The sequence below is a fragment of the Saccopteryx bilineata genome, chromosome X, assembly GCF_036850765.1.
Source record: "Saccopteryx bilineata isolate mSacBil1 chromosome X, mSacBil1_pri_phased_curated, whole genome shotgun sequence".
Lineage (NCBI taxonomy): Eukaryota > Metazoa > Chordata > Mammalia > Chiroptera > Emballonuridae > Saccopteryx > Saccopteryx bilineata.
The window spans coordinates 30,917,632-30,940,520 of NC_089502.1; the positions used below are offsets into that span (position 1 = coordinate 30,917,632).

Sequence of the window (22,889 nt, forward strand, 5' to 3'; positions counted from 1 at the left end):
GTTCAGCTCCCCCGAGGAAGGGGTGAGGGAGCCCAAGAGAGACCTAGGCTTGTCGCTAAACTTGCTCCTGCAAAAGTAGAAACAAAGCAAAATCAAAGGCAGCAGGAAAGGATAAATTTGCAGACAAAAAGTGCAAACCAAAGGGCAAACCTTTGGGGAGCAAAGGGAAGCAAAGGGGAGCAAAGGGAAAACAAGCTAAAGTGGCTAACCAGGATAAAGATGTGCGGAAAATAAAGAAACTAAAAATGAGAGTCCAGCCTCAGGCAAGCAGGATAGAAAGCAGCCATGCCTGATTAATATGGTTATACCCTGACTTATCTGTAGTCCTTGTCTCCCTTCTTGTACAACTCAGGAGTATTTTTTAGTCAATTATTTTGTAAACACAAGGTCTGCAGTAACTGTAGAAACATTTAGAAGGAAGGAATTTCACTTCATCCCACTTTTAAAGTGTAAATTTAAATTATTTTTTTAAAAAAGGTGAAATAATTTATTTTTTGTTACAACCAGAAAATAGTGCGATATTGAATATGGGAGGCTTTGATTGTTTGGGTGTCAGCTTAACATTCCACAGACGGGGACAGTTTTAATATCCTGTATTACAAAACACACTCAATGGCAAATCGAAGCCAGTTGTGCATTTACTATGCCATGAACATTTTATATTCCTTTCATTCCCGTGTCTCCAGTAAAACTGTTTCCTAAAGACAACCACTCCTTGATCTTGGTGCTCCCTGTCAGACTTTTGTGCACCATCTTTGGTATGCTTCCAGCGTTCCTAGTAATTTTGTTAATGTGCTGTGAAAAGATTGAAAATTTGATGATGTAGTGTATAGGATATTAAATTGTGAATGGTGGGATTTTGATATAACAGCATATCAACATTTTGAAGATACTGTTACTTGATACTCCATGAAGGAAAATTAGTCTCCAAATTTAAAGCTAAAAAGTCACTGAAATAACTTTTTAAAAAGAATCACACCTACATGACTTTCTAGGTTTCTGGTACATATTTTAAGAATTGTACAGGCCCTGGCTAGTGGCTCAATGAACAGAATGTCAGTCTGGTGTATGGATTTCCCAGGTTTGATTCCTGGTCAGGGCACACAGGAGAAGTAGTAACCATTTGCTTCTTCCCCATTCTCTTCCTCTTCCCCTCCCACAGCCAGTGTCTTGATTGGTTGGAGCATCAGCCCTGGGCACTGAGGATAGCTTGGTTAGTCCAAGCATGTCAGCCTCAGGTGCTAGAAATAGTTTGGTTGTAAGCATCAGCCCCAGACAGGGGTTGCCGGGTAGATCCCAGTCTGGGTGCTTGTGGGAGTCTATCTTCTCTCCTGTCACTTAAAAAAAAAAAGAATTGTGTACAAACTGAAATATCTGTGTACTTATCCTCAAAACAACTGATAAAAATCTCAATTATTAAAGAAAAAAAACTTGAGTAAAGATATAAAGAATATAGTCTTCCATGGACAAGAGTGTGGTGGTTACCAGGGGTGGGGGGAGGGAGGACATTGGAGGGAAGGAGGGAGAGAGTTAGGGGGAGGGGGAGGGGCACAGAGAACTAGATAGAGGGTGGCGGAGGACAATCTGACTTTGGGCGAGGGGTACGCAACATAATTTAATGACAAAATAACCTAGACATGTTTTCTTTGAATATATGTACCCTGATTTATTAATGTCATCCCATTACCATTAATAAAAATTTATTTAAAAAAAAAAAAAGAATATAGTCTTCAAAAAGGAAAGAGTCAATCCCTGAAGGCCTCAGGCTGCTAGGTCCATGACTGGGGGAAAATACTCCTGTCTGCTCTGAGGAGATTATTATTATAAGCGATTTCTAAATCTAGGGTTTCTCATACACTGTTGGTGGGAATTTAAAGTAGTACAACCATTATGGAAGTATGGTGGTTCCTCAAAAAACTGAAAATAGAACTACCTTATGACCCAACAATCCCTCTACTGGGTATATACCCCCAAAACTCAGAAACATTGATACGTAAAGACACATGCAGCCCCATGTTTATTGCAGCATTGTTCACAGTGGCCAGGACATGGAAACAACCAAAAAGCCCGTCAACAGATGACTGGATAAAGAAGATGTGGCACATATACACTATGGAATACTACTCAGCCATAAGAAATGATGACATTGGATCATTTACAGCAAAATGGTGGGATCTTGATAACATTATATGAAGTGAAATAAGTAAATCAGAAAAAAACAGGAACTGCATTATTCCATACGTAGGTGGGACATAAAAGTGAAACTAAGAGACATTGATAAGAGTGTGGTGGTTACGGGGGGAGGGGGGAGAGGGAGAGGGAAAGGGGGAGGGGGAGGGGCACAAAGAAAACTAGATAGAAGGTGACAGAGGACAATCTGACTTTGGGTGATGGGTATGCAACATAATTGAACGACAAGATAACCTGGACTTGTTATCTTTGAATATATGTATCCTGATTTATTGATGTCGCCCCATTAAAAAATTAAAATTATTTAAAAAAAAATAAATCTAGGGTTTTCATCATTTCCTACTACATTGATGTATAGAATGCTGTGAATAAGGGATGCACAAAATTCCTGAGATCAGATGAGGCTAAAGCATCTTGGGGAGAAAGCCTTGTAGAGGGAGGGTAATTATGCTTCTCAGAAACAGGTCAACACCCACTTTTGGAGGTTGTGTCTGCATCATCTGATATAAAGACTTCTAGTGTAGAGACTGGATTTTTAGCTTCAGTGTCCACTATTTTTGCTTAAGTGTGTTACCTTTGTTCCTATGCCTGCTGACGTCTCACTACCTAAGAGGAGACCATATTTCCTTGTTTGCTTAAGTTATTAACACCCACCAACCTACCGGATGATATGAGAGTCCTTTTGTTTATTAGGGCAGTGGTCCCCAACCCCCGGGCCGCGGACTGGTACCGGTCCATGGGCCATTTGGTACCGGTCCGCAGAGAAAGAATAACTAACTTACATTATTTCCGTTTTATTTACATTTAAGTCTGAACGATGTTTTATTTTTTAAAAATGACCAGATTCCCTCTGTTAAATCTGTCTAAGACTCACTCTTGACGTTTGTCTCGGTCACGTGATAACATTTATCCGTCCCACCCTAAAGGCCAGTCTGTGAAAATATTTTCTGACATTAAACCAGTCCGTGGCCCAAAAAAGGTTGGGGACCACTGTATTAGGGTACTGAAAATACTTGGGAAAAATTCTGATTCCCCTTATTCCTGGAAAGATTTTCAGATGAAACAAGTTACTAAATTTAGAAGGGGCCAGTGTATATATCTCGAGAAAAGGCATATGTCTGAGGGATAGCCCTATATAGCATTATATAAGGTAGGCTTGGAGAGGCCAGCGGTCTTTCTGTTTTCTGGTCTGTGACCTGGATTCCTGACCTTGCCCTTTGTAGATAGCTGTAGCTTCTGTAATCCTGACTGCTATCCTAGGAAAAGCAAGATGCAAACTGTCCAAGTAGAGACCACTACCTTGAGCACAAATTCTTTCATAAAAAGTGGGGAGGAGTTTGGAGGATGAGGAAGCTGTCCAACCCTTGATAAAATAAGACTGCTAGTCAGAGGAAGGGGAAGAGAAGAGTCCTGAGGGGAGGGCAAAAAGGAAAAAAGGCTGTGCCTGGGAAGGCACTGGGAGATAAAAAGTTCTGCAGAACTTAAGCTATCAGATCCTGACTGCAAAGACTAAGGACAGGGACCGACATTACCCTATAAGGAATGAAAAGAACAGGCTCTCTGGGAAAGAAAACTTCTTTATCAGGGTTGATGGGGGAGCCTTAGAGGCCTGAAGCTTTGCTGAACCTTCAGTGCTATTCGGTGGTGGAAGAATGCAGAAATTTGACCCTCGTCTCCCCTGGGCGGAAACAGTTGTGTCCTCTCTCAGGAAGAGGTACATCAAGTCTGGCCTCCAGAGAATGGGATCTGGAATATTTAGAGGTTCTCAAACAAAAGAGAAATAGAGAAATTTAGATTTTTAAAAAAGCATTTTGGGGGGGGTGGGCCTAACACTTAATATCACCACTTCAAGGCAACTTTGGTAAACAGAAGAGAAGGATAATGCTTAAATTTCACCACTTCAAGGCAAATTTGGTAAACAGAAGAGAAGAATAATGCTTATTCTTTCTCTCTGGTAGAAAGAATAAGGGCTCTGCTGCCTGAAAGAAGTGCACACCTCCCACACCTTCCCCTTTCAGTTCAGTGTCTGAAATTTGAGAAAAAGGATCTGTAGCCATCCCCCCCGGGGGGGACACAAAGGCCCAAGCCCTTGCTTGTTTAGGCAATCACCCAATGAGACAGACTGTTTTTCCCTTTCCCAAAACTCTACATAGCAGAACACATCTCCAATGTGTCAGCTGGTCAGCAGTATTCTTTCCATCTTGATTTTTTTTTTTTTGTATTTTTCTGAAGCTGGAAACAGGGAGAGACAGTCAGACAGACTCCCGCATGCGCCCGACCGGGATCCACCCGGCACGCCCACCAGGGGCAACGCTCTGCCCACCAGGGGGCGATGCTCTGCCCCTCCGGGGCGTCGCTCTGCAGCGACCAGAGCCACTCTAGCACCTGGGGCAGAGGCCAAGGAGCCATCCCCAGAGCCTGGGCCATCTTTGCTCCAATGGAGCCTTAGCTGAGGGAGGGGAAGAGAGAGACAGAGAGGAAGGACGGGGGGGGGGGGGGTGGAGAAGCAAATGAGTGCTTCTCTTATGTGCCCTGACCGGGAATCGAACCCGGGTCCCCCGCACGCCAGGCCGATGCTCTACCGCTGAGCCAACCGGCCAGGGCCTCCATCTTGATTTAAACAATGCTTTACAATGATTTCAAGAGAGATGGGACCAGACTTTGAGAAAACACAATTTTTGGCAATTGATGTGCCAGAGATTTATAATATAGCTACCTTTCCTTCCCTTTTGCATTCATTATCAAAGGACCCATAACAATAGAAAACAAAGGATTCTAGAATTTCTCCATTATTTTTGTTAAATAAGTTTTTCTTAAAAGTGTCAATAAACATTTTTCTCCCTGTTCTGTCCTCAAATGTGTTTTAATTTAATACCCAGGTCTTATCAGATCATAAAGTTCTCAGGCTGGAAGACAGGTTAACAGGTTAAGCTGTCAACTTGTTTGACATCAGCAGTCTACTTTAGCATAGCTATCATAGTTTAATCAGATAATTAACAGAAGAAAGTATTTGGGATCATTTGAATAATTGAATCTAGGGGAAAAAAGCCTGAGTATTTTCATACTGTCACCATTTTAGAATAAGGTTTTCTAGTTTAAGCAAGTAGAATGTTCCAGGTTTAAAAATAGATGGCACCTATAAATAAATATGTAAACTCCTCAATTTAACATTATTTTTGTTTAAAATGCAAAACATCACTTTTTTCTGCTCAGGCAAGAGCTCTCTGATTTCTATGAAATATAATTTCTAAAAAACCTTAAAGGTATTGGAAAATAAGTATTTAAATTATTAGTTCAAAGCACGATTTGCAGTTGTTGAAACATGTCATGCTGTTTCAGGCAAGCTGCCTCAGGCTAGCGTCCAAACACCACCACAGCAGCATGCATATTTTATGTTAGCTGCTATTTGGTCCAACCAATCTTATAGTTACATTTCTAAAGCTTGAGACTGACAATGGAGAAAAGTAGTTCTTTATTTTCTTAATTTAACTTTATTTTTTTAAGTGAGAGGAGGAGGAGAGATAGACTCCCACATGTACCCTAACCAGGATCCACCTGGCAACCCCTGTCTGGGGCTGATGCTCAGACCAACTGAGTCAGTGACTATGGGAGAGGAAGAGAGAGAGAGAAGAGGGAGAGGGAGGGGGAGAGAAGCAGATGGTCGCTTCTCCTGTGTGCCCTGACCGGGGATTGAACCCAGGACGTCCGCATGCCAGGCTGATGCTCTCTATCCACTTAGCCAGGGCTGAGCAAAGTAATTCCTGATTGTTGCTTTGTTTTAAGGTTTTAGCTTTGTAAAAAAAAAATAGTTCTAGGAAAACATTTTAATATATTTAACTTTCAATATCTAAATGGTATAGTTATAGACTTTGTGTTCATAAAACTCTTATTTCAGATGTCTACTAATTAAAAAGATGAATTAATATTAACTTAACGTCTCTGATGGATACACCTAAAATTTATTCAGTACTGGGTTTCAGGTTCTCATGTCTGTGAGTTTATCTGGAATTGCAGGTGTTCGGTTTCAATATTTATTTTACTGTAACTTCACAGGCAGACCAGCCTTATTTTGATAGTCTTCTTCTTCAATTTAAAACCATATGTGGCCTGACCAGGCGGTGGCACAGTGGATAGAGCATAGGATCGGGATGCGGAGGACCCAGGTTCGAGACCCCGAGGTCACCAGCTGAGCACAGGTCCATCTAATTTGAGCAAGGCTCACCAGGTTGAGCCCAAGGTCGCTGGCTTGAGCAAGGGGTACTTGGTCTGTGTAGTCCCCCCCCAGTCAAGGCACATGTGCAAATTGATGCTTCTCATCTTTCTCCCTTTCTGTCTGTCTCTATCTGTCCCTCTCTCTGTAAAAAACAAAACAATACAACAAAAAACTATATGTGTACCAAAAGGATGAATCTAGACTATACCTATTTCAAACAAACGCATTGTTCAAAATATTTCAGCATCAAACAGAAAGCATTCATTTAAAATATAAGTAAGCTGAATCTACATCTTAATCACGATGCCAGGTTTGGGGAGACTTTAGAAAAAAATTCTCCACATGAGTAGTATTAAATGAGCCAATCAGATAATGAGCTTAGATGTGAAATGAAAGATATATAGATACTGGAATTTCGTAATTAAAAAAAAAATACATGATTGTATTCTCATAGCCCAAACCACCGTGATATGACTCCCAGAAGATGGTTTCATTCTGATCTAAGGTTACTCATTCAACTACCTTCAAGGAAACAGCTTGGCCACTACTACAGATAGTGGGAGATTCCTTTGCAATTTCCAGTGACATTTTTTATATATAACACTGTATAAGTTTAAAGTGTGTATGTTGATTTGATACACCAACACACATACACACAAATTGTGAAATTAACACACTAGTGTTAATCACCACACATAATTACCATTTGGGGGAGGCAGGAGAACGCTTAAGATCTACTCTCTTAGCAACTTTCAAGTATACAATATTGTTAACTATAATCACTAAGCTGTACATTAGGTCTCCAGAACTTTTTCATTTTATACAAGTCTGTACCCTTTGAACAACATCTCATTTCCCCCAGTCACTGGTAATCACCATTCCACTCAGTTTTTACAGTTTTGATTTTGTAGATTCCATGTATAAGTGAGATCATACAGTATCTGTCTTTTGCTGTTTAACATATTAAGCATAATACCCTCAAGGTCACTGCATGTTGTCACAAATGGCAGGATTTCCTTCTTTTTCATGGCTGAATAATATTCTTATATATTTATCTTATCTTTATCCATCCACACAGATCCTTTTCACATGTATTCATGCTACTAATTGACATCTCTTTATTTCAGTTTGAAGGACTTCTGTGGGCATTTCCTATAAGGCAAGTGTAGTGGTGGCTAATTCCTTCAGGTTTTGTTTGCCTAGGAAAGTCTTTATCTGTCTTTCATTTCTGGACAGCTTTGATGGATAGAACATTCTTGGCTGGCAGTTTTTCTTCTTTTAGGATAGGGGTCGGGAACCCATGGCTCGTGAGCCAGATGTGGCTCTTTTGATGGCTGCATCTGGCTGACAGACAAATCTTTAATAAAAACAATAATGTTAAAAATATAAAACATTCTCATGTATTACAATCCATTCATTTCTTACTGTTCATGTTCATGGTTGCGGGTGGCTGGAGCCAATCACAGCTGTCCTCCAGGACACCACCAAATTTTTATTGGATAATGCCTAATGTACACAGGCCATTGTATGGCTCTCATAGAAATTACATTTTAAAATATGTGACATTCATGGCTCTCTCAGCCAAAAAGGTTCCTGACCCCTGTTTTAGGACTTTGAGTATAACATTCCACTCCTTCTTGGCTAAGGCTTCTGCTGAGAAATCCATTATCAGTCTTATGAGGGTTCCCTTGTAAATTAGAAGCATGTTTTCTTTTGTTGCCTTCAGGACTCTGTCTTTGATTTTTGACAGTTTTATTATAATGTGTCTTAGAGACAATCTCATTGTGTTGAGTTTGTTTAGGGATCTATAGGCTTCTTGAATTTGGATGTCCAAATCACTCTCCAGATTTGGGAGGTTCTCAGTAATTATTTCTTTTTTTCTTTAACTTTATTGATTTTTAGAGAGAGGAAGAGAGAGAGAGAAAGAAGGGGGAGAAGTTGGAAGCATCAACTTGTAGCAGTCGCTTCTTGGATGTGACTTCACCAGGCAAGCCTGGGGTTTCAAACCGGTGACCTCTGCATTGCAGGTCAACACTTTATCCACTGCGCCACTTCAGGTCAGGCAGCAATTCTTTCTTTGATTGTTTTAAAATTTTTTTAAGCACCAGAGACAAAGAGGGAGAGAGATGAGAAGCATCAATTCTTCGTTACTGCACCTTCGTTGTTCACTGATTGCTTCCTCATATGTGCCTTTGATGGAGAGGGGGGCTCCAGCTGACACAGTGACCCCTTGCTCAAACCAGTGACCTTGGGCTCAAGTCTATGATCCCATGCTCAAGCTAGTGACCCCACACTCTAGCCAGTGACCTCGGGGTCTTGAACCTGGATTCTTTGCGTCCCAGGCTGATGCTCTATCTACTGCACTACCACCTGGTCAAGCAGTGGTTATTTCTTTAAGTAAGCTTTCTGTCTCCCTCTCTTCTCCTTCTGGGATTCCAATAATTCCTTGTTTCTTTTGATGGTATCCCATAGATCACATAGACTTTCTTCACTCTTTTTTCATTATTTTCTTCTAACTGGATAATTTTAAAGGTCCTCCCTTATAATTCACAGATTATTTCTTCTGCTTGATTCTGGCGGTAATGCTCTCAATTTCATTTTTCACTTCTTTGTATTCTTCAGTTCAAGAGTTTCCGTTTGGTTTCTTTTTATAATTTCTATCTCTGTTTAACCTCATTTTGTTCATGTATTGTTTTTCTGATTTCACTAAGTTTTCTTGCTATTTTATTGTAACTCAACGAGCTTCCTTAAAACAACTACTTTGAATTCTTTATTAGGTAAATTACAGATCTCCATGTATTTAAGTTTGGATACTGGAAGGTTATTGTGATCTTTTGATGTTGTCATGTGTCCTTCATTTTTCATGTTCCTTGAAATCTTGCATTGCTGTTTTCAATTTGCTTCCAAGCATCTTTACTGACTTGAGTCTGAGAAGGAAATGCCTTCGTCTGGCCTGCTAGGGATTCAGAGGCTCTCACAGATCTTCTAAGGGTACATCTGCCCCACAATTCTTATTTCTTCTTATAGCAGAATTCTTAAGCTTGTACGCCTTCTTGCCGTCATGCAATATACCAGGCCCAGTGCTAACTGCCTCCCTTTTTTGCTTTCCCAAGAGTGGTGTTAAAGTTCAAATTTGCAGTCTGTTGCTGGACCACAGGTTCTGGCTGACATTCTGCATGTGCTCACTAGCGGTCTGCTAAGCTTCCTTTTGCTGTCATCAGGAGCACGCACAGGGAGCTGGACACAGGATGGGAGATGTGTGGTTGAGGTGCATGGGGCACTGGGGGTGCCTGTGGGCCAGTTAGAGGGATCTGTGGGCTAAGTGTCCCTAGCAGCTTGTTGGTGAGCTTCTTGGTAAGAGTCCGATCTGTGTCCCTTTGATGCCTTCTGAGAGTGCCATCTGCCACTCTCTCAGCTTCTTCTTGTCCCTAACTCCAGCCATGAAGCTCACAGTTCAGCACTCTGGATGGGGCATGAGAGCAGTGTGCCTCTATGGCAGTATCCTGTACAGCCGGGGAAGCCAGGGGCCCACTCGCATGTTCTCTTTTCTCCGTGGAAGAGTGATGTCAAAGATAGGAGGTCTCTCTTGACACTGAGCTGTGCCACCCTGAGGCACAGGAAAGTCAGACTATTCTCCTTACCCTCTCCAATGCATCTCAACTTGTACATATATATTTTTTTCTCCAATGGCATGCTGGAACTTCTCTACTGGACACCTAGGCTTCCACCAAGGCTCCCTTGCCCAGGGGTGATTACCTAAGATAGTATTCTCCAGGGGCTCCTAGACCACAGCTGAGAGGGGTGGAGCCAGTCATGGGCCATTATAGGGTCCACAGCCAGGACTGAGGTCAGACTGCCCATTACCTGATGCCGAGGTGTATAACATTTCTCCCAGGCCCCTTGGCATATGCGGGATCCCATCCCACAGCTCTCACTAAGGCAATTCTGTCCATTAATGGATGCCAAAATGTCATTTGGGGCGATACAAACAAGGGACATCTTATTTGGCCATCTTGCTGATGTGCTGACTGCCTTTAATGTTGCACTAAAGGGGCTGTGGAGAGAAAATCTGTGGGCAGTTGCTGGTAAACTTGAGACAGATGAGGGGAAAGTGACTGGTATTATCCAGAGTGTCTCATGAGCCCTGAGAAGAATCTAATTTGTGGCAGTCTTCCAGGGAGACAGTGCTGGAAAATAAACTTCGGCTATCAGTCTTGGCCCTGTGCTATTTAACTCTTAATGAAAGCAGAAGGCAAAATAAACAATCCCATTTTTAAAATAACAACTTCTGTTAAACACTAAATGAGGCTAAAGGTGAACATATTTTTCAGAGCTCAATTATATCATATTCGCAGTTGAAAGCTACAGAGATAAAAACTACTGTGCTAACTGTATTTCTCCCCATCTCTAATAACAGAAATATCTTACTTTTTCGATGAAGAAACTCTGCAACCAAAGCTGCTACGTGGACGTAACACATTGCTGCCTGGAAAAGGGTGACAGAGAGCTGTTAGAATGTAGTCCAGGGCTTTGGGAGGCTGCGTTGAGAACAAAGCCTTAAGTAGTTACCTCTGAAAAATCTCCATTTTTTACATGAATCTTGGCCATGCTATCAAGCCAGGTTTTTCTGAGCTCTGGGGTGCTTGCATAGGACTTGGCTAAGCTGTACTGGAGATCAATTAGCATTTCAGGGTCTTTCTCATGCTCCTTCATTTGAGCCGTGGCCATAAGAACAGTACGAATTCTCTTGGTCAAATCTTTGACTTCTGTGGGAAAAGCAGTTGCCTAATATCAAAACAAAACAGACATGTTTATTAATATTATTGATGTGCTCTAAACCATGGTATTCAATCTGGAGAATAATGCACAATATTTTTAATTGAATTTTACTGGGGTGATACTAGTCAATAAAATTATATAGGATTCAGGTGTGCAGTTCTATAATGCATCATCTGTCCATTGTATTGTATGTTCTCCACCCCAAGTCAAGTCTCCTTCTATCACCATTAACATACTATTTTGTAATCCTTGGTACAGTTCTTGGTATTTTGTTTTTGGTTCTTGGCATCTAAAGAATTTTAAATTAGTTCTTTAAAAAATATCCAACTAGCCTGACCAGGCAGTGGCACAGTGGATAGAGCGTCAGATTGGGATGCGGAGGACCCAGGTTCGAGACCCCAGGATAGCCAGCTTGAGCGCAGGCTCATCTGGTTTGAGCAAAGTTCACCAGCTTGGACCCAAGGTCGCTGGCTCGAGCAAGGGGTTACTCAGTCTGCTGAAGGCCCACGGTCAAGGCACATATGAGAAAGCAATCAATGAACAACTAAGGTGTCAAAACGAAAAATTGATGATTGATGCTTCTCATCTCTCTCCATTCCTGTCTGTCTGTCCCTATCTATCCCTCTCTCTGACTCTATCTCTGTCTTATAAAAATAAAGAAATAAATAAATAAAATTTAAAAAAATATCCAACTAGCTCAGGCTTCAAAGGTTGTAAGCTTGATGGCAGTATATACACAATACCGAAAAGCATGAATGCTGGGGCCTTACTACTTGCCTTTGAACCCCTGGTCCTCCACTGAATCCTACAGTTATGAGAGTAATCTATTATATATTCACCTTATTTGTAATTTTAGTTACAACACTAACTAAAAATTGACAGTATACTTTGTATCAGGCAGTGGTCTATGTGCTTTATATGTTTTAATTTTTTACAACAACCCTGTGAGTTAGTACTATCATAATTCATTTTACCAATGGAAAATTGGGGCACACAGCAGTTAAGTAGCTTCGTTGAAGTCTCATAGCTGGTTAAGTGGTAGAGACAGGATGAACACACAGGTAGCGTGGCTGCAGACCTAGTGCTCTTCGCTACTCTTCCATACGGCCAAGCAAACTGATCCCATCCACTAACTACCACATACACTAAGGTAAAAACCACACTACAAAAAGTGTCCACTTATACAAATGAAAGGTTATAAATCACAGGACACTCTAAAGAGTTTAAGGAGATCATTAACCTCTCTCAAAGTGTTGTGTTTTTTTTTTGTTCCCCAAAACCAGTAAAGTTTTCTCTTCATTGTGGCCATTAAGGTAGTCCCATCACTTTTGCTTAAATCCTCCATAGTAATCACAATTATCTGTATGATGAAAGAAGATGAATAGGGGACAAATATAGGGATTAGGGAGCGTTCCAATGTGAATATAACCAAATGTGAAGGAAATAGTTTTTAAAAGTGCCTTCTTCAACCCTTTAAAGTAACACTTATATACATAAAGTCTCCTTATACATTAAGAGAGATTCCATTTACTGGAGGAAAGGCACACCTTGTTATAATAGGGTTTACTGGCAGTGACCAACCTACCAGAATAGAACTAAATCATTTCAGAAATGAGTCATACAAAGATTTGCTATCAAGGAAAGCCCAAACAGATCCCACTGACTTTGAAAAAGTTATTAATGCAACACAGAACTAAGGATGGTAACAATTGGTAAAATAAATTGTCAAGTACGAGTAAAAGATCTTCAATCCTCATGGGATTGCTGGAAGCATATATTTATCTCCTGGGGAACCAGCAGAAGGGACTGGAAAGCAGACTTTCCCAGCCTGACAGTGCTTTTTTTGTTGTTGTTTTTTTCCTTCAGTCTAAGCAATGTTACTGTGGGAATCTTTTTTGCTACATAGATTCTACACGTCCCCAAACATCGAGCATGCTATGACTGTGAGCTTTCTTTTTTTAAGATTTTGAACAGTATTGTCAAATTATGCTGGGAGTTGACCTTTCCCAAGAATGCAGATGACTCTTCTGGGAGGAACAGTCCTCTACTGGAAAAGGGCTCCTCTTCTCTTATCCACGTGCATCACTGAGGAGCAGACTCTGCTCTCCGTGCAACAAAACAATAAGTGACTTTGGCCAGTATTATAGGTGTTAAACACACAGGTAAAAAAGAGGAATGGAGTTCAGGGTCTTCGGGTGTGCTAGTAAGTATCTATAGCAGGCCACAATCAGTTAACAGGTGATTCCTAAAATTCATAAAATAATCCCTTCTGTGTCATTCCTTATCAGCTGGCAATGAACCAGGCAGCTGTTAACTGCTCTAAGAAGTAAAATTTTGTGAAATTTCAAACTCAGTGTTTAGTTAGCTGATATAAATAGTGAAGGACTGTTAAGAAAGGATCTATTTGTTTTCTGAGCAAGTTTAGAAATCAAGCCCAGAAAAAAGTCAAATCCTAGTAACCATAACAACTGTGTACACATAGTATAGTCAATCATTCATCCATTTAACCAATACTGCCTGTCTGCTATTACCCGGCAGTGTTCTAGGTGCTAGATATGGTGGTATGCAAGACAAAGCCCTTACTCATGAAGATTTCATTCTATTAACTCTGTTCAATCGAAAGTCGTGAATCCAGTGACAGTTTACACTTAAACTTCCCAGACAGTGAAGATGGCTCTAATTTACTACTTGGAGTGAGAACATACCTTCATAGGTCTGTCACTATTAGCAAAATTATTGATAATGAATAAAGACTCCTGAAATCTTGATCCTCCGCTTAGTGCCACATCAGCTATCAGCTGGCTTACGGCAATTATTATCTGTGGGAAGAAGCAAACATTGTTTTCCAATTATTTTTGAACAAATGCTGTTTATTTGCATCATTTTATAAACCCATAAGCACTGATATGAAGTGTTTCTTTTAAAGATTCCACATAAACCTGACCAGGCAGTGGCACCGTGGTTAGAGCATTGGCCCGGGACACAGAGGACCCAGGTTTGAAATATCAAGGTTGCCGGCTTAAGCACGGGATCATTGGGTTGAGCATGTATCATAGACATGATCCCATGGTCGTTGGTTTGAGCCCAAGATTGCTGGCTTGAGCAAGGGGTCGCTTTCTCTGCTGTAGCCCCCCTCCCGTCAAGGCACATATGAGAAAGCAATCAATGAACAACTCAGGTGCTGCACTGAAGAACTGATGCTTCTCATCCCTCTTTCTCCCTCTCTCTCTCTCTTCCTGTCTGTCCCTGCCTCTCTCTCTCTCTCTCTCTCTCTCTCTCTCTCTCACTATAAATGAAATAAAATATTCTACACAGTTCCACCACAGTCTACTTTCTTCAGGCAGGAGGGTTTAAATTCTTCTACTGAAATAGCAACTTCACAGGTCCCATTTTCAATTTTTTTTGGTACTTTCCTTGGTTATATGTGAAAGCTTTTTTCCCCAAAACTCATAGTACAGAGAGATCCAAAACTGTTTCATAATACTGAACTGAAACAACAGGAGTCAGGTCTCCATTTTGAACGTGCTTGCTAGGTAGTAGCTATGGCAAAGTTGGGAATAAATATTTTCTTCGATGGTTCTCATTCCTTTTCTCTGGTCTATTTCAGTGGGCTGAACTCCCAACTGCGGCACCTCAGCTCCCTTCTTTGTTTATGACCAGGACCTACCTAGTTTAGACAGCAGTACATGTAATGGCCTTTGATGGTGCTTTTTAATCTCTCAGGATCTCTCCGAGGAATGCCTAAATGATTCACGCTAAGGTCTTAATGCCTCCGTGCTTTACCTCTGGTCTTCGGAAGTGGGATACTGTACGAGCTCTGAGTGCAGGTTCTAGAATCAAACTGCTTCAGATGCAAATCTCGACTTTCTCAATTACTCACTGTGGGGCTTTGGAAAACTTATTTAACCCTTCCACGCCTCACTTTCCTCATTTGTAATATGGGAATGATAATACTTGCTTTATAGAGCTGTTCTAAGGACTAAAAAATCATAACCATGCTAATTCTAGTTAATCCTTTTTTGAGCACTTACTAATGTGCCAGAAATAGTTCTACGTTTTTGCATTTACTAACTGATTTATATTTGAATAATGTACTTGAGAGAACTGATGCTCTGACCCAGAAGAACAGACCCTAATGGGGAATTCCATGCATGCTGGCACACTATTTGCAGAAATGTTTTGGAGAAAGATGGAACTGAAGGGACATCTCATATAAAGGTGAATCATAAAAGCCATACCTGCGATGCTGGCCCTACTATTCAAAAGTAACTAGATAGATTTTTACAGAAAGAATACACTTCCATGGATTTCCACAATATTTATGACATTTCTAAAAGCCTGCTTATAGCTGTCTCCCCATTTATAACCCATCTCCAATGGACAGACCATGGCAGTGAAGATATAAATATGACCAAAGCTTTCCCACATTACAAAGAGGTCTACTAAGCTAAGAGGTCCCAACTGTGTTTTAGTTGAGCCATTTTATCAAATGAGCGGAAATATATGGAGATGCTAAATAACAACTACCATGTACTAAGTGTCTATTATGTGTTAGTCATTGTGCTTGGCACTACACACACTTGATCTTTATCACTTATGATCATGCTGCAAGGTGAGATATCCTTGGCCTCATTTTACAGATGAGGCAAATAGTTAAGACAAACTGAGGAACTTGCCTAGGGTCCCACAGTGAGTAAGTAGCTGGCTAAAATGAAGGCAGGTAGGCTTGATTCCAAAGTTTATTTTTTCCACTACACCTTCAAACTTCTGTCATTTTTTTTTTTTTTTACTTACTGGGCATGCTGGAACGTGAAAAACACAAACCTTATTACCTGTTATGGAATATTTAGTAAGTGTTTTGTTTCTTATTTAATCATCTCATTTATTCCTCACAACAATCCTATGAGGTAGGTACAAATATTTACCATTATTTTACATATGGAGAAACTGAGGCACGGACAAACTAAGGAAGTAACTTGTTCAAGGTCAGACAGTGTGTGTTAGTCCTGGAATTTGAACTAGGGTCTATGTTCTTAACATCTGTGCTCTAGAATAGCGCTGTCCAACAGAAATAGGATGTTAACCATATATGTAATTTTAAATTGTCTAGCATCCACATTATAAAAAGACACGTGAATTTAATGTTACTTAACCCAATATATCCAAAATACCATTTCAACATATTATAAATACAAAACAATTGAGGTACTTTACTTTTCTTTGGTACTTATTCTTCAAAAGCCTTATTTATGACACATCTCAATTCGGATTAGTCATGTCTCAAGTGCTACATGGCCACGTGACTAACAGCTGCTGGACTGGACTGGGTGGCTGTGGATCATGATGTAGAGGCTAAAGATTGAATAGAAGCAGACAGACTTGGATTTTTACTGACCTGTAGATGTGTCCTCAAAAAAGTTTTCCTTTTGGTATATTCAAAGTTGTTTCTCATCAGAAGATACAAAAGTGCAGATGCTTCATTCCTGGTCGAGCTAATTTTTGAAGTGCAGCACTTTAAAACCTCATAGCAAAACGCAGCACACATGTTTACCCTTCCTTTGAAAAAGGCCGAGGGAAACTAACGAACAGAAAAAACATAAATAAGTATTGGGAAACCCAGTCATAAAAATCAATCAACTACCAAATGCCTACTATATTCTTTTTTTTGATGACAGAGAGAGTCAAAGAGAGAGACAGATAGGGACAGACAGACAGGAAGGGAGAGAGATGAGAAGCATCAATTCTTCGTTGTGGCACCTTAGTTGTTCATTGATTTCTTCTCTTATATGCCTTGACTGGGGGGCTCCAGCAGAGCGAGTGACCCCTTGCTCGAGCCAGCGACCTTGGGCTCAAGCTGGTGAGTTGGGCTCAAACCAGATGAGCCCATGTTCAAGCTGGTGACCTCGGGGTCTCAAACCTGAGTTCTCCACGTCTCAGTCTGACACTAGTCTATCCACTGTGCCACCGCCTGGTCAGGCCTACTATATTCTTACCTAACATTATATTAGGTGCTTTGAGAATACATAATGAACATAAGACTAGGACTTTGCTCTAGAGAACCCAAGCTAGTTAAAAACATAAAGGCCAGCATGTCAATGACAGAACAATTCGAGTCAGTATGCAAGTCACTACAAAAATATGAGGTAGTGACTGTAAATATTACCAATTGAGAAGAGCTTCTCATGGTCTGGAAAAGACGGTAAGTAGGTTCTTAATAATATGCATTAAATTATAAGTGACTGAAATGATGAATGATTGATGGGTCACAATCTGGCCTTTACATTGGGAAGGACAATCTATCAATACATTACTTAACTCCTTTTTTAGATTCTATTGATTCATTTTTAGAGAGAAAGAGAGAAGGGGAGAGGAGCAGGAAGCATCAACTCCCATATATGCCTTGACCAGGCAAGCTCAGGGTTTGAAACCAGCAACCTCAGCGTTCCAGGTTGATGCTTTATCTACTGCGCCACCACAGGTCAGGCTGCATTACTTAACTCTTGTGCTTTATATTTAAATAGTTCCTTATAGTATGAACTTCCAAGTGCTGAGAAAATTATAGTGGGGAGCTATTAAGCAAGTAAAGTTGATCTTTTAACAAAATGGGGTATAGTGTACACACACAAACACACATGCATCCTACACCCATAAACAAGTTAATTAAGATACATTTTGCATAGGGAAAGTAGTCAATATTATCATAACAACTTTGGTGACAGATAGTTACAAGACTTAGTATGGCGATCACATCTGAGGAACGTGTGTCAAATTACTATGTTGGTACACCTGAAACTAATATAATATTGTATGTCAATTATACTTTAAAATGATATATATTTTGGCATAGAAAGAGAGTACAAAAGTGACTACCTAATGCTCAAGATAGCCAAGTAGCTGGTACTTTGAGAATGTATTCAATTTGCTTTGTGGAAGATAAACTATAAATATAATGTAGGTTTGTCACTATCTCCCTTGCATACAAGTCTAGGCAAGCAAGGAGTAAGCTGCCCCAAGGTACACAATGGATGTTTTTCAGGGAGTGTGAAGACAGAGGGCCAACCTTTTCAAAAACACTTCTTGAGAATCTTGAATTTAAACCCATGTTGTAGCAATCAATCTTCTTTTTATCACCTAATGCCAAGTGCAATCCTATGCAGATAATGAATGCTTAATAAACGTTTTCTGATTGGCAATCAGGAAATCTCATCAACAGTTTCATCAGATTAAAACAAATCTTGCTGGACAAGATATTCTAGTCTGAAAATAAAGGTGAATGGGACAGCATAGCTGTAATGTAAATTCACTATGTTAAGTCTTCTACCCACATGACTTCTCTGAATGAGCAATGGCCAAAATCATTGGTGACCTCCTAACTGTCAATGCCAATGGACTCCCTTTACCCCTTACCTGATTAGACCATTCTGTATCTCATAATAATGTTGACATTCTTTTCTCTTTTGGCTTACATGATATTCTTCTTTCTTGCCTTTCTTTCTACTTCTGTGATCACTCCCTTTCATCTCACCTATAGACTTCTCTTCTCGCCCCCCTTACATTTCGTTTTCTACAATGTACTATTCTTGACCTATTTTTTGCTTCTTCCTCTATATACACTCCAGGAATAATTAAATCACTCTCATGGCTTCAACTACCACTCACGTGCTGATGATTTCCTTAGTTCACTATACTCCACCTAAACTGGGCCATTCCCTTGACCAGTTGGCTCAGAGGTAGAGCATCGAACCAGCATGTGGAAGTCCCAGGTTGGATTCCCAGTCAGGGAACACAGAAGTAACTATCTGCTTCTTCACTCCTCCCTCCCCCTTTCTCTCTCTCTCTCTCTCTCTCTCTCTCTCTCTCTTTCTCTTTGCCCCCTCTCCCATAGCCATGGCTTGAATGGTTCTAGCAAGCTGTCCTCAGGCTCCGAAGATGGCTCCATTGCCTTGCCTCAGGTGCTGAAATAGCTCGGTTGCCAAGCAACAGAGCAGCATCCCCAGATGGGCAGAGCATCGTCCTACAGGGGGCTTGCCAGGTGGATTTGGATGGGGCACATACGGGAGTCTGCCTCTCTGCCTCTCACTTAATAAAAAATAAAATAAAATAAAATAAAAATAAATAAACTGGGCCTTTCAGTCTCCAGAATTTCAGGCACTTTCCCAACTCTGGCCCTTTGTATATGCCTGTCCTCCTTAGAGTGTTCTTCCTTGACCTTTTCAAATGGCTGGCCCCTTTTCATACTTTCGGTCTCATTTTAAAAATGGCAAACCTATCTGAAGTAAGGAATCTCTCACAAATCACTATTCTCTATCACAGCACCTTGGTTCCTTCCCAGAACTTACCACAATACCAATTTATTTACCTGTTTATTTTTTGTCTCCCAGCACACACTGGACTGAAAGCTTTATGAGAGCGAGACTACTCTTCTTTTATATCTCTACCAGTGTATCTCCAGTACCTTCTAAAGTGCTGGGAAGACAGAAGCTGTTCAGTAAATACAGTATGCATGGGTATACGGATGATGACCCCAGGTTTAGCTCTCTATCCCAGATCTCCCTCCAGAGCAAAGATGTGTATCTACAACTATCAACCTTAGCAGCTCTAACTGGACATCCTTTAGGCACCTGAAATTCAACAGGTCCACCAAACAGAACTCATTACCTTTACCCCAGGGGTTGGGAACCTTTTTGGCTGAGAGAGCCATGAACGCCACATATTTTAAAATGTAATTCCATGAGAGCCATACAACGACCCGTGTACGTTATGCATTATCCAATAAAAATTTGGTGTTGTCCCGGAGGACAGCTGTGATTGGCTCCAACCACCCGCAACTATGAACATGAGCGGTAGGAAATGAATGGATTGTAATACATGAGAATGTTTTATATTTTTAACGTTATTATTTTTTTATTAAAGATTTGTCACCTGACCTGTGGTGGCGCAGTGGATAAAGCGTTGACCTGGAACACTGAGGTCACTGGTTCAAAACCCTGGGCTTGCCTGGTCAAGGCATATATGGGAGTTGATGCTTCCTGCTCCTCCCCCCTTACACTCTCTCTCTCTCTCTCTCTCTCTCTCTCTCTCATTCTAACTCTCTCTCCTCTCTAAAATGAATTTAAAAAAAAAAGATTTGTCTGCGAGCCAGATGCAGCCATCCAAAGAGCCATATCTGGCTCGCGAGCCATAGGTTCCCGACCCGTTTTACCCCAAACGTAGCCTTTTCTCTATGTATCAGCCACCATGACCCACTATACAATCACTAAATTGATGACCAAATGCTAGAAATTCTATATCCTGACCATGTCTTATATCAACCTTTAACACTCCAACTCCCGTCACTGCCTTACTTTAGGCCCTAATCTTTTATCTAGCTGATTGTAACGTCTTCTTACTGCCTTTAGTATCATCACCAGTCCATCTTGCATACTGCTTTTTAAAGAGATTTTTTCCCTGTCCACACCAATTCTGTGTCGATACAGATCTAATTGCATTACTTCAATACTCCCCAATGCCTGAAAGATAAATCCAACTCCTAAGATGAGTACATATTCATCTGGTCCCCATGTACTGCTTCACCCCATCTCTTGCTGAGTCCAGGCTATCTCTTAGCTACACCGCTGCAGAGAAACTTTTGCCTCCTTCTCTGCCTTCCTTCAGTTCTCTACACAGACTTCTTTTTTCCTAATGGTATTTGTGGATTTGGATCTGGATGTGGGCACACGCGCACGCACACTTACCTCTATCGGCCAATAAGCCCTTGGACCATAACCCTGCCACAGTATCTAACACCAGTAAGAACCCACCCAGTGGCCCTGGCCGGTTGGCTCAGCGGTAGAGTGTCGGCCTGGCATGCAGGAGTCCTGGGTTCAATTCCCAGCCAGGGCACACAGCAGAAGCGCCCATCTGCTTCTCCACCCCTCCCGCTCTCCTTCCTCTGTCTCTCTCTTCCTCTCCTGCAGCCAAGGCTCCATTGGAGCAAAGTTGGCCCGGGTGCTGAGGATGGCTCCATGGTCTCTGCCTCAGGCACTAGAATGGCTCGGGATGCAACAGAGCGACACCCCAGAGGGGCAGAGCATCGCCCCCTGGTGGGCATGCCAAGTGGATCCCAGTCGGGTGCATGCGGGAGTCTGTCTGACTGCCTCCCCATTTCCAGCTTTGGAAAAATGAAAACAAACAAACAAACAAAAAAAGAACCCACACAGTAACTGTGAAATGACTTATTTTTGAATATCTTTCCCTTAGTTTCTTGTAAGGTGCTTGTACTGAACTCAGTTTCCCATTTATTTCTTGACTCACAAAGTATATTAAAAAAACAACCTTCAAATACACCTAATTTCTCTTAATGAATATTATTGAGGCGGCACTGGTAAACGTCATTACACAGGTTTCAGGTGCCCAGTCCTATAACACATCTCTGTACTCCACACTGCGTGTTGTGTGTTCACCTCTCTCAAGTCCACTTAAGTTCGTGTGCGTGTATTTTTGTTTTCTTTTGTTTTTTGAGAGGCAGGGAGAGACAGAAAGAACACTGAGCTGTTCCAGTATGTGTCCTGACCGGGTTTTGAACCTGACACCACCGAATTTCTATATGAATTAACTGTAACAAGTAATGATAACAAAAAAAAAAATTTTCCTGCTTACTTATCCTGATATATGATTCAAGTAACTGAATTTCTTTATATCACTGGAGTTACACACAGCAGAGGGGAAGGCCTAAGCTGTGCGATTTCCATAATTTTAACTCCATCTCGGTTTATGATGCTTTTTATTATGTTTAAAAGCTAGCAGCAGCAGACTGGAAATAAATCTTTGCTATCTGTCATATTTATTCCTAAAAGTATAGCCTAAGGGGTTTTCTTTAAATGAGGTAAGTGGCCTGAAAATGTACAGCCACAGATACAGTTCACATTGAAAGGAAAGCTCCTTCATTTGATCCCGTATTGAGTGTCTACCATTTGCAAGATATTACACAAGACCTCTGGGGTTATGAAACTTGGTCCCTGCTTTCCAATTACTTATACAATGTGTGCACTAATAGCTTATATATCTTCAGCCTAATACTTTAGAAGGAAGTAAAACAGAACAAAAACTGGCAAAGTCGCAATCTGAAAATGGCACTTTTCAAAGGAGAGCATTGAACAAGGTTCAACAATGACAAGATGAAGTACAAAGCACATTCTGGTTTTAGGGGATTCTTGGTCAGACTCTCTTCATGCATCCGGCTGTTCTGTATCTGTACTTACGAAGGCAGGACTGAGTACATAGGTTCGGTATCTGAAGTGTGCAGGTGTCAGCACAATGATCCTCTTTCCCCTCTTCTTCTCTTCCCATGAAGCAAGCCCGCTAGCAGCTATAAAGCTTTCCCCCTTACCTTACTAATGAAAGCTCGCAGTGAGGCAAAGACATGCTTCAGCGACACTTCAGATTGTCCATTTTTAAGAAAAGCAAGATGAATATCAAATACTTTTTTCATTAATGGGTTGTGGCCATCATTATTTAAAAGTTGACTCTATAAAAGATGAAAAAAATACACTTTGTAGAAATAGTTAGGCAACCTCACCTCACCTCCGAATGAGAGAACTGACTTGAGCAATATCTGTTTATTACTTCACTGAAAATTTCAGGACAAAAAGTTTGACCTTAAAACATCTGTGTCATCTTTCAACTTGGGAATCTCAAAATCCTACATAAACTACATCTACACTTGATT

At 40.9% G+C, this 22,889-nt stretch overlaps 1 protein-coding gene across 2 annotated transcripts in view; it reads right to left on the reverse strand.

The window, feature by feature from the left end:
• Positions 1-22,889, reverse strand: part of DOCK11 (dedicator of cytokinesis 11) — a 233,465-nt gene that overhangs the window by 38,104 nt on the left and 172,472 nt on the right. For both annotated transcript variants that reach the window (XM_066249156.1, XM_066249155.1), the window contains 5 exons: positions 22,551-22,688; positions 16,578-16,760; positions 13,888-14,001; positions 10,973-11,188; positions 10,832-10,889 (listed from right to left, as the gene is read on the reverse strand). In XM_066249156.1, coding sequence (XP_066105253.1) covers positions 10,832-10,889; positions 10,973-11,188; positions 13,888-14,001; positions 16,578-16,760; positions 22,551-22,688 — 709 coding nt within the window. The remainder of the gene's footprint in view (positions 1-10,831; positions 10,890-10,972; positions 11,189-13,887; positions 14,002-16,577; positions 16,761-22,550; positions 22,689-22,889) is intronic.